Source organism: Megalobrama amblycephala, linkage group LG8 (assembly GCF_018812025.1).
Source record: "Megalobrama amblycephala isolate DHTTF-2021 linkage group LG8, ASM1881202v1, whole genome shotgun sequence".
NCBI lineage: Eukaryota > Metazoa > Chordata > Actinopteri > Cypriniformes > Xenocyprididae > Megalobrama > Megalobrama amblycephala.
In genome coordinates this window covers 2176043-2188589 of record NC_063051.1, presented here as the reverse complement: position 1 = coordinate 2188589, position 12547 = coordinate 2176043, and the positions used below count along the sequence as shown (strand labels likewise).

At 39.4% G+C, this 12547-nt stretch overlaps 1 protein-coding gene across 4 annotated transcripts in view; it reads right to left on the bottom strand.

The window, feature by feature from the left end:
* LOC125273372 (potassium voltage-gated channel subfamily KQT member 2) overlaps positions 1–12181 on the bottom strand; it is a 63917-nt gene extending 51736 nt beyond the window's left edge. For all 4 annotated transcript variants that reach the window (XM_048198647.1, XM_048198644.1, XM_048198646.1 and 1 more), the window contains exon 1: positions 11787–12181. In XM_048198647.1, coding sequence (XP_048054604.1) covers positions 11787–12079 — 293 coding nt within the window. In that variant the 5' untranslated portion in view covers positions 12080–12181. The remainder of the gene's footprint in view (positions 1–11786) is intronic.
* Positions 12182–12547: the final 366 nt, after the last annotated feature.

Genomic DNA, 12547 nt, shown 5'->3' with positions numbered 1-12547 from the left:
TTGATTATCCATAGCTGAAATTGCAAATAATTTCTATAGAAACTATGCCTAAAGAAACAAAATATATAGAAATCTATAGGTGTACCAAATGATCCATTGATTAATCATGAAGTCCAGTTGGATTAAATAATAGATAAATGTATTAAACTGAACGAGAAGAGATGCAAATCAAAAGTTTGATAATAATAGCATTATGAAAGGCAGTTAAATGAAACATTTATATAGATGAAACACTTATTTTGTATTGTAAAAAGGATACTTAGTGATTTTGTGTATTGTACTAACACAACTGAAAATATGCTGAAATGTTTGAAAAAAGTGCACTTTTGATGATCTCTTGTGATATTAGTACTAAGAGTTTTGAAAATGTATCAATTACCAAAGCGAATAAAAAAACTGTAACAAGATGAATGCATAATGACAAATGCATAAATAAACTGTTTTCTATTCATCCTCCTCTGTTATATTCAATAATTCTATATTAATGTTCACCTGAAGATAAACTACAGACACATGAGTCCAATGAGAGAATCATACAGAAACACACGATCTGTGTTTTACTGCATTACAGATGTGCTGCTTAATATACAGAAATAAAAAATCAGGAAGTGCAATTCTACATCCTTCAACACCATCAAAAACTGAAGAGATGCAGAAGAAAGAGTAAAAGCCGAGACTGAGGCTCTTCACAGGTCAGGATGTTCTGAGGAGACGCGCTGATTCACAGACGTCAGTGTGTGTGTGTGTGTGTGTGTGTGTACTTTTATTAGGACAGTGTGCTTGATTGATGCTTTTCTCAAAGTGACACGTTCTGCTATAAAAGAACGTTAATAAACCATCAAACCAACCCTGATGTGCTTCTAATGCATGTGATTTATACTGACAGCAACACCAAGGTAACGCTTCAGAATGTTTATGAGCAGGTAAACAGGAAGATGAGCTGGAGCACACAGGTGAGTCACTGCAGTCAAGTCTCTTTTCCTTTCCAAGAGCAGGTTCGATCCGATTTGATCTGCAGGTCAGTTTCCATAATACTCACTAATACTAAATGATGACAGAGGCATTCTGTCACAAACACAGACTCACATTTAAACACTCTCATATGATTTATTCCCACAGTGTGAAGGAATCGCTATGGGAGGTTTGTAACTTTATTTTGCTCACTACACTTCCTGCCGGTTGCAGCTGCTCTGGTCATTTAACTGGAGCAAAGCCAAAGACCAGCACTGATGGATAAATACCAACATATGTGCCTCTATCATACACACACACACACACACACACACACACACACATGGACTCATTCTGGTACAAACCCGATTCCAAAAAAGTTGGGACACTGTACAAATTGTGAATAAAAACAGAATGCAATGATGTGGAAGTTTCAAATTTCAATATTTTATTCAGAATACAACATAGATGACATATCAAATGTTTAAAATGAGAAAATGTAAGGGAAAAATAAGTTGATTTTAAATTTCATGGCATCAACACATCTCAAAAAAGTTGGGACAAGGCCATGTTTACCACTGTGTGGCATCCCCTCTTCTTTTTATATCAGTCTGCAAACGTCTGGGGACTGAGGAGACAAGTTGCTCAAGTTTAGGAATAGGAATGTTGTCCCATTCTTGTCTAATACAGGCTTCTAGTTGCTCAACTGTCTTAGGTCTTCTTTGTCGCATCTTCCTCTTTATGATGCGCTAAATGTTTTCTATGGGTGAAAGATCTGGACTGCAGGCTGGCCATTTCAGTACCCGGATCCTTCTTCTACGCAGCCATGATGTTGTAATTGATGCAGTATGTGGTCTGGCATTGTCATGTTGGAAAATGCAAGGTCTTCCCTGAAAGAGACGACGTCTGGATGGGAGCATATGTTGTTCTAGAACTTGGATATACCTTTCAGCATTGATGGTGCCTTTCCAGATGTGTAAGCTGCCCATGCCACACGCACTCATGCAACCCCATACCATCAGAGATGCAGGCTTCTGAACTGAGCGCTGATAACAACTTGGGTTGTCCTTGTCCTCTTTAGTCCGGATGACATGGCGTCCCAGTTTTCCAAAAAGAACAGTTTTCCACTTTGCCACAGTCCATTTTAAATGAGCCTTGGCCCAGAGAAAACGCCTGCGCTTCTGGATCATGTTTAGATATGGTTTCTTTTTTGACCTATAGAGTTTTAGCCGGCAACGGCGAATGGCACGGTGGATTGTGTTCACCGACAGTGTTTTCTGGAAGTATTCCTGAGCCCATGTTGTGATTTCCATTACAGTAGCATTCCTGTATGTGATGCAGTGCCGTCTAAGGGCCCGAAGATCACGGGCATCCAGTATGGTTTTCCGGCCTTGACCGGAAAACCAGTCAACCAAATATGCACTGTAGATGATGATAACTTCAAACTCTTGGCAATTTTTCTCTGAGAAACTCCTTTCTGATATTGCTCCACTATTTTTGGCCGCAGCATTGGGGGAATTGGTGATCCTCTGCCCATCTTGACTTCTGAGAGACACTGCCACTCTGAGAGGCTCTTTTTATACCCAATCATGTTGCCAATTGACCTAATAAGTTGCAAATTGGTCCTCCAGCTGTTCCTTATATGTACATTTAACTTTTCCGGCCTCTTATTGCTACCTGTCCCAACTTATTTGGAATGTGTAGCTCTCATGAAATCCAAAATGAGCCAAAATTTGGCATGACATTTCAAAATGTCTCACTTTCAACATTTGATATGTTATCTATATTCTATTGTGAACAAAATATAAGTTTATGAGATTTGTAAATTATTGCATTCCTTTTTTATTCACAATTTGTACAGTGTCCCAACTTTTTTGGAATTGGGTTTGTATAAAACAGGGGTACTCAACAGGCGGCCCGCGGGCCGCATCCGGCCCGTCAGCATTAAATTTGTGGGCCGCATCATGCTACATATAAATGTATTTTTATTATAATTTGCGTTCAAAATTAGCGTGAATATTACTTCGTTTTTTTACACGTACACTAGGGTAGGCGTGCAGTGCGCGTGACGCTGTAATCATCAGCAGAGAACGCATATAGTGAACGCGCGCAGCGCAGTTTTTCTAACCGCAAAGAACAATGTAAACTGAAGGCACTTTGCACGCGCGCATTGAATAGTTTTTGCACTAATTTACTTTGTCCACAAGGTGTCAGCACTGAAACGGGCTGTTGTTTCAGTCTGAAAAGAAACGGAGAAGACAGAACAAGAGTAACAACAAACACAATAGCCGACCGTGTTGAAGAGCGCTCGTTTGAGGGGATTAAAAGATACCAGCAACTCTAATTTTAAACAAGTACAAAGACATTTTATTGTAACTATTTGAGCGAAAAAGACTAGACAAGCATGAATCTCTCTAGTGCGCATGTGTCGAGCACTTGTGTTCGTGAACGCCATCAAAGGCTCGAGACTGTGCGCGCAAGTAAAAACAAAGTAACCTTATTTTTCCATGATGAAATTCAGTTGACATTCCTCAAACTTTGCAAGTTGTCGAGCAGCATGAAAAACAAACCTTTTATTCTTAATGTCAATGTGTTATAAACAGAAAGCAAGCAGCGCTCCCATTACAGATCTGTCCTCACATCATTGAGCTCACGGAGAATATCTGATTTATCATGTTTACAACATTGGTTATAGTTAAATAATTCATGAGATTGTGATTGAACATTAAAAAAAAGAAAGAAAAAAAAAAGATTTTTGGATTCTGACCAAATTAAAAGGTAGGTAGCCTAATAATAATACGAATGATAAAACATTTATTCTCTGAGTATAAATAGGTGCTATAAAAAGTGTTAAAAAGGTGCAATGGAGTATAAAAAGACTATAAAAATTGCAATGTTTTTGTCTTACGGACAAACTCTCATCAGCCAGTGAACAACAGCCATACCTTAAATTTCTTGTGAAAACAATGCAGACATTTCAAATGAACAAGGATTTCATTTCATCAGTTCTTGTTTTTCTTTATGCATTTGTACATTAAGAATACAGCAAGACAAGCTATTAGTCCCTTTTTTAAATGCCATTTATCATGTTCAGTGACACTTTAAAAAGGACACCATACTATTAAGACTTAGCTAGATAATAAACTGCACTTTTAGTAAATAAACAGTAAAACTACAAATACTGTCTTAAGTAGGCCTAAATAAAAGTCTTACGATCAAAGTTATAATTTGTGGCCCTTCGCATTTCATTTGGTTAAAATGCGGCCCTCTTGGCCTCTGAACTTGAGTACCCCTGGTATAAAACATCATTTTTTCAATCTAATCAGCTCCTGATGGATGAAACACACTTTTATCTCACTGAATATCTAGTTTCACTCAGAAATATGTCATATTATAAAGGTAAAATGAGTTACAAATGCTGTTTGCCTTATGGTTTCTGCCAACAGCATCATCTCAGGCTGTTGTGTGACTGAAATAGCAGCTTTCAGACGGCGCAATTCAACCTACAAAACAGCAAGAGCATCATTTTACTCAGCAGAAAGCAAAAGGCCACATCCAGTCCTTCATTTATCCTGTTATGTTGTTTTTTCCTCTAATAGCACATTTGTACTTTGACCCACAAAACTGGGCTTTACAACCCTGACTGACAGACTGATTGACACACAGTCCTCTGCTTCACTTCATGTGTCCTGTAACCAGTGTGAAATATTATTACAGTTTAAAATAATGTATAATAAATGTAATTTATTCCTGTAATCAAAGCTGAATTTTTTAGCATCATTACTCCAGTCTTCAGAAAGCAGCAAATCAGCATATTAGAATGATTTCTGAAGGATCATGTGACACTGAAGACTGGAGTAATGATGCTAAAAATTCAGCTTTGATCACAGGAATAAATTACATTTTACTATATATTCACATAGAAAACAGCTGTTTTAAATTGTAATAATATTTCACAATATTACTGTTTTTACCATGTCTTTTTTCAAATAAATGCAGATTTTATGAGCAAAAGAGACATTAAAAAATATTAATTATTTCAAACCTTTGGCAGGCTATTGCCACAAACAGATCATATTCATTTCAACCCTTTACTACAAACCTAATGAACAAATACGGCACATAAATAGCAGGGGAAAAATGCAAAGAAAAGTGGAAAGAGGGAAACAGAAGAGCTTCTCTTTTGTACACAAATCAACATCAGAAGACGTGAAATATAGCCTAACATCAACACTAAAAGCTTGAACTAAATCTTTGGTCGCCATACATCAATGCATGAAAACACTCCAGCTGTTGTTTATGAGGTGTAGGTCTCCTTCATCACTATAATGGTGCGGCACACGAACGGCTCCATATAAACCAGGCGGAGCAGCAGATGAATCAGTGTTTTAGCGCAGGGCAGATTGCCCGCACACGTCTCTGTCGGCCTGCGACCATGCTGCTTTTTTCACAGCAAACTTAAATGGTGGTGCCTGATTCACACCTGAGCTGAGAGGTCACACATACACATACACATACACACACACAGCCTACCTGGCTCTATAATGATGGGTATTAATTAGAAAAACTGCTGACGCTGGCTGCAGAAAGACAGCAGAGCTCAAAAGGCCACATGAGACACGAGTTTTACAGCACAATGTCGTCACATGAGAGACGTATGTGACGTATTCAACACATCATCACACCGAATTCATCACATCAGCAACACTCACATAATACAACTATGTATTATACTCTGGTTAAAAACAACCCAAGCTGGGTTGAAAATGGACAAACCCAGCGTTTGGGTTGTTTTAACCCAGCGATTGGGATGTTTTAACCCAGCGATTGGTTGTTTTAACCCAGCGAATGGGGTGTTTTAACCCAGCGATTGGTTGTTTTAACCCAGCGATTGGGTTGTTTTAACCCAGCGAATGGGGTGTTTTAACCCAGCGATTGGTTGTTTTAACCCAGCGATTGGGTTGTTTTAACCCAGCGAATGGGGTGTTTTAACCCAGCGCATGGGTTGTTTTAACCCAGCGATTGGTTGTTTTAACCCAGCGATTGGGTTGTTTTAACCCAGCAAATGGGGTGTTTTAACCCAGCGATTGGGTTGATTTAACCCAGCGAATGGGGTGTTTTAACCCAGCGATTGGGTTGATTTAACCCAGCGAATGGGGTGTTTTAACCCAGCGATTGGGTTGATTTAACCCAGCAAATGGGGTGTTTTAACCCAGCAAATGGGTTGTTTTAACCCAGCGAATGGGTTGTTTTAACCCAGCGATTGGGTTGATTTAACCCAGCAAATGGGGTGTTTTAAACCAGCGATTGGGTTGTTTTAACCCAGCGATTGGGTTGTTTTAACCCAGCGAATGGGGTGTTTTAACCCAGCGATTGGTTGTTTTAACCCAGCGATTGGGTTGTTTTAACCCAGCGAATGGGGTGTTTTAACCCAGCGCATGGGTTGTTTTAACCCAGCGATTGGTTGTTTTAACCCAGCGATTGGGTTGTTTTAACCCAGCAAATGGGGTGTTTTAACCCAGCGATTGGGTTGATTTAACCCAGCGAATGGGGTGTTTTAACCCAGCGATTGGTTGTTTTAACCCAGCGAATGGGGTGTTTTAACCCAGCGATTGGGTTGATTTAACCAGCAAATGGGGTGTTTTAACCCAGCAAATGGGTTGTTTTAACCCAGCGAATGGGTTGTTTTAACCAGCGATTGGGTTGATTTAACCCAGCAAATGGGGTGTTTTAAACCAGCGATTGGGTTGATTTAACCCAGCGAATGGGGTGTTTTAACCCAGCGATTGGGTTGTTTTAACCCAGCGAATGGGGTGTTTTAACCCAGCGATTGGGTTGATTTAACCCAGCAAATGGGGTGTTTTAACCCAGCAAATGGGGTGTTTTAACCCAGCGATTGGGTTGATTTAACCCAGCGAATGGGGTTTAACCCAGTTTTAACCCAGCGATTGGGTTGCTTTAACCCAGCGATTGGGTTGATTTAACCCAGCGAATGGGGTGTTTTAACCCAGCGAATGGGGTGTTTTAACCCAGCGATTGGGTTGATTTAACCCAGCGAATGGGGTGTTTTAACCCAGCAAATGGTGTGTTTTAACCCAGCGAATGGGGTGTTTTAACCCAGCTATTGGGTTAATTTAACCCAGCGAATGGGGTGTTTTAACCCAGCAAATGGGGTGTTTTAACCCAGCAATTGGGTTGATTTAACCCAGTGAATGGGGTGTTTTAACCCAGCGATTGGTTATTTTAACCCAGCGAATGGGGTGTTTTAACCCAGCAATTGGGTTGATTTAACCCAGTGATTGGGGTGTTTTAACCCAGCGAATGGGGTGTTTTAACCCAGCGATTGATTTGTTTTAATCCAGTGATTGGGTTAAGTGTTTGCCCAACCTGCTGGGTAGTTTTATTTAACTCAACTATTGTTTATTGTTGACGCGAATGAAGTCCGTTTTCGCGTTAATGTCACATGTACCGCTGCAATGCGAGCACAGTCTGCTCCGGTTCAGAGACACGAGCGCACAGAGTGGATCGTATGCGCGAGTCGGCACAGACCGCAAAGGGTATCGGACCCATTTGAATTCTGCACAGAATGCTGTGTATAAGTGATATAGAGGACATTAGGAGGAGAAACGGTTCGAGATTAGAAGGAATCTGATGTTTTACAGAGTCTAACGGCTCTGGCCGATCTGTAACATAAACAAAACGCAATTGGCTATTTTAAAAAAGGGGCGAGGCTGTTTGATATATCGCCCTGTCTTCCTGTTTCAGTTGAAATTACGTCAACACACTGAATAATGCTGTGCATTCCACTGCTCTTCAGTGGGCCTTTAAGGTGTTTGCCAGTATATTAATAATTATGTTAATCTGTAAAGGCAAACCTTTTACAGGAGTTGAGTAATACGAATAGAGGAAGTGGTGACAAGGTAGTGTTACGTGGTCGCGGTAGAAACCACCAGGGGGTGACGAGGGTCAACGCGGACGGCTCCAATGAATCTCAGCAAAGCAGAGACACAAATGCATTTGAGTAAACAGAATTTACACGTTCGGTCCCCAAAAAAAGGCTTGAATGTCATTCATTAGATTCAAAAGAGTCAAAGCAAGTTCAATATAGCATGCAATTAAAATGATCAAAGTATGCAAATGAATAGTTTTGCATTGGCATCTGAACATTTATTATGTAAATCACCATAAATCATTGTCTGTTTAATGTATTTTAGATGTAATTTATATCTGTCACATTGTCCTTTAATGATCTTTTTGTTTTCACAGCTGAAGATCTTTTTTCTCCATTTGCCCATATTTCCTCACTTCCTTCCTATCGGATGTAGTTGTTTCTCTTTAACTGGTTTAGTCTTTATCATAATTATGCTTAATTGAACAGTGGACCCATTAGTCAATGTTATCATGAGTACTGGACAATATCTGGTCGAATTAGCAGTTTGTGTGGGTGTAGATTCTCCATTAGTTCCTCCAAAGCTTTCTTTCAATGCCATAGTCGTTCTTCAAAGGTACTAAAGCACTGTTTGTGTGTAAAGCTGCTTTGGGACAACATGTACTGTATACAAAACGCTTCAGTTTCAGGCATTATAAGTCCTGATTTTGACAGTAACAGGAAATTCGAAATTTGAAATTCTCCACTCTTGTGTTTTTGCAGAAGATGTGTGTAAACCGAGGTGTGTTTAGATAGTCTTGTATGAGTATAAAACACATTGACAGTGAACTGCAGAGTAACACGCTCTACTCAGCAAAAACTGCTAATCGTAGTAGACAGTGTGGAAACCGGAGAGGAAGAGTTAAATAAATAAATGAGTCAAAACTGCCGCTGTCATGATGTTCAGAGGTGCTGATGTCCACCAAACAACAGCTGTAAAGGTTTGATGTGTGTGTTTTACAAAGCAAATGCTACTGAAGCTTTCATACACTGTTTAAAATAAAATTGATGGTAAAATAAAACGGATGCCAGATTGTAAAAAAAAAAAAATATGGTAGCAAAATTTTAAATTTTACAAGTTGACAACTTAAATTTACAGTAAAAACTGAAATAATTTTCATTATAATCAAACATAATTAATAATTAACAAAAGCTAAATATGCCAGCTAAGCTGGACGTTTCATGGGCCAAATAAATAATTAGATTTTAAAGCTTACCCTCTGTTTTCAGTAAATCTCCTCTAAGGAAATCAGATGTCTTCTTTGAGGGTTGTGGTCAGATCATCTACACCCTGTTTTGCTTCTATGCATTAGCATATTACCTGCATGCGTCAATTACTATCTTACTTGCATCGATCATCTTTTTTCATCTGTACAGGATGTGGTATACACTCACTTGAGCGCAAAACATGTTTATGTTTTCATGTCAAACTTCATATACCCCAGCGATTTTCCAAGTTCAACAATTTTCTGAATCTTTTCTTATAATTTAAATCTTTACAAAATTGTTTGGTAGAGAACACCATTTCTCTTGACAGCAAGCTGTGGTGCTGAAACCAGCGCCTCGCATTGACTTCAATGAGCCGCTGACTCGCGCGTAATTGAGTGAGATTAGACGCGGTCAGGGGGTAACGCTGAGAAGATACAGGGTCGCGACTCGCTAGTGAGCATGTCTACATCTGGGGCTGATATCACTAAAACATGCTGTAAATACATCATTTAAACAATTATATATAACAACTGCAGAGATGATTCAGTACTAGAGGATATCTTAAAGTACTGACAAAGACTGTGAGGGTAATTTGATGCACAGAAACTGATTGATTAAACAGCGCAAGCGTGTTTTGATGATTGCAGACGTCTGTAATTCAGTTTGTTTATAATACAAGATACGAGAATCCAGTGCTGAATGAGGAACAATGCTGCAACATTCTGCGGGATTTTAATTGAAATTCCAGGTTCACATGAGCTCTGGACAAGTTAAAACAAGGAAAACTGAATATCTTACAAGCAAAAGATGAGCATCAGATCGGGTTTCTTTGGCTTGTAATGAGAACCTTCAACCTCAACACAACTTGAGAAAGATTCTCCGGGTAAATGACTATTAATAGCAAGCTTTCAGAGTGATATAATGAAACAGCAAAAAGTCATACAGACGCATATTCTGTTGCTGAACAATCCCATGAAGCATCTGTAACTGCATGAGGTGTGCAACAGAAGACACATCCTCCATACAAGTGCAGAAACTCAATTCAGCGTGACAGGGTGCTCTACTAAACCCAGCTACTGTTAAAAAAGCTTTCTTCTTAAAATTATATAAGCAACCAGAAGGAAATCAGTAAAATGCATGAAATGCACAACAAAAGTGTTGCAGAAAACAGTTATTTGTAATGAAGAACAAGAGTCTAAAGTCCCAAACAGAACCATTCATTGCAGTATAAAGGGTTCTTTGGGCAAATATGATTCAAACAAACAAAGCTTTTTAGAGTGAGATATTAAACTATCAGAGGAAACGTAATACAATGAGACTTAATACAATGATCCAGACTTCTTTGGGCTAATATGACTCTAAACTATTAATAAAGCTTTAAAGAAACTTTTTAATAATATAAGTAACCAGAAGGAAAATGCACCAATTTCTTTTGCCAAAACAAGTAATCATCTGTAAAATGCATGAAATGCACATCAAAAGTGTAGCATAAAACAGTTTTTTTGTCATGTAACAGCAATTTTCCATGAAGAACAAGAGCCTAAAGTCCCGAACAGAATGATTCACTGCAGTATAGAAGGGTTCTTTGGGCATATATGATTCCAAATCCAACTATTAAGATTAAAAAAAGCTTTTAGAGTGAGATTTAAACTATCACATCATTTTCTATTACTACAACAAACATTTTAAACATGAAGTGCTTTTCCACAAGGAATAGAAGCCCAAAAAAAACCCCAATACAATGTTTCAATACAATGATCCACAAAAGAGTTCTTTGGGCAAATATGGCTCTAAACTGAACCATTAATATCATTAAAAAGCTTTAAAGAATCTTCTTAATAATATTATTAGCAATCAGATGGAAAATGCACCAATTTCTGTTGCCAAAAAAGTAAACATCTGTAAAATGCATGAAAATGCACATCAAAAGTGTGGCAGATAACAACCCAAGTCAGGTTAAAAATGGACAAACCCAGCGACTGGGTTAAATGTTTGCCCAACGTGCTCAGTTTAAAAACTAATGAAAATGAACCCAAAATATGTTGGAAATTAAAAATCAGACACATAATTACTAGAGGCAACAATAATAATCAAAAGGTGAACATTTATTAATAAGCAATTTAATAAATGTTTATTGTTTATTCATTAAACATATCAATAAATGATCATTTCCAACATACTTTGGGTTCATTTTAAGCAAGCAATACAGTCATTGTTAAACAATAGTTGAGTTAAATAAAACTACCCAGCAGGTTGGTCAAACATTTAACCCAACTGCTGGGTTTGTCCATTTTCAACCCAACCTGGGTTGTTTTTAACCCAGCATTTTTAGAATGTACTATTCATATAAACAAATCTTTAAACAACCAGAAGAAAAGTCCCATCATCATCTATCACCAGACTCTGTAAACATGTTAAACATGAAGCGCTTTTCCACAAGGAACAGTGTATTGAGCCTCAACACTAAACAACCCATTAAAGGGTTTTTGGCTAGAAACGGCTCTAGACTGGACTGTTCATATTAAAGAAGCTCCAGTGAAGCTTTTGTTCGAGTGATATACAGCTCGAACAATCCTGCCACCCTGTAAACATCCTGTCAAGTGCGTGAACAAAAGCGCGTGAGGAGGAGATGACAGAGAGCTTTCAGAAGCTCTTTGTTTTGGTGGTTCCAGCAGCAGAAGAACAGTGTTATACTCACACGTAAGCGTGGTAGATGAACGCCCATCCGCGCGGTCTCTCCAGCACATTGTAGAGGAAATTCTGCAGGCGTCGGTAGAACGCGTTGCGCTTCGGCGGCCTCTTCCCGGAGATGCTGGAGCGCTGTTTGCTCAAGATGCTGCCGCGCTTCGTCGCCTCCGCGCCCGCGATCAGCAGCGCGCCGTCTCGGCTCGATTCCGTCGCGCCCGCCTCCAGCCCCACGAAGCCCACCTTCAGCTTCTTCTCGGCCTGCGGGGCGGGATACACGCCGCCGTTGCGGGATTTCTGCACCATGCTGGAAGTGCTGTCGTCATGGAGATCCGCTGCTGCTGATGCTGCGGGTCTTCCGCCCTTCGCCAGGTGCGAGCATCACTGCGCGCGAGAGGTGCGCGGCGCTGAGGGCGCGCGGAGGAACAAGAAGCCAATAGCGATGCGAAGACGATCTGCAGTCTCTCTCTCTCTCTCTCTCTCTCCACACATACACACACAGGTTCGAGCTTGTTTTGGTGTTGAGAAGGAAATGAGACCTGTAGTAAGACCAGCACAGCATCTTTTGCTGGTTTAACATTTTCCCTAAATTGATTATTTGTTTTTGTGCCAAAAACTGAAAAAAAACTGAAAAAAATTCCTCATTGTACATTTTCCCAGGGTCGATCCTCTTGGTTTGAGCAAGAATAAAGGTCAAACACAGACTTTATTTTATATTATAATGTTGAATATTTTTTCTTTGTAGGTTCGACTGTCCCTGGAGAACTGGTTTTT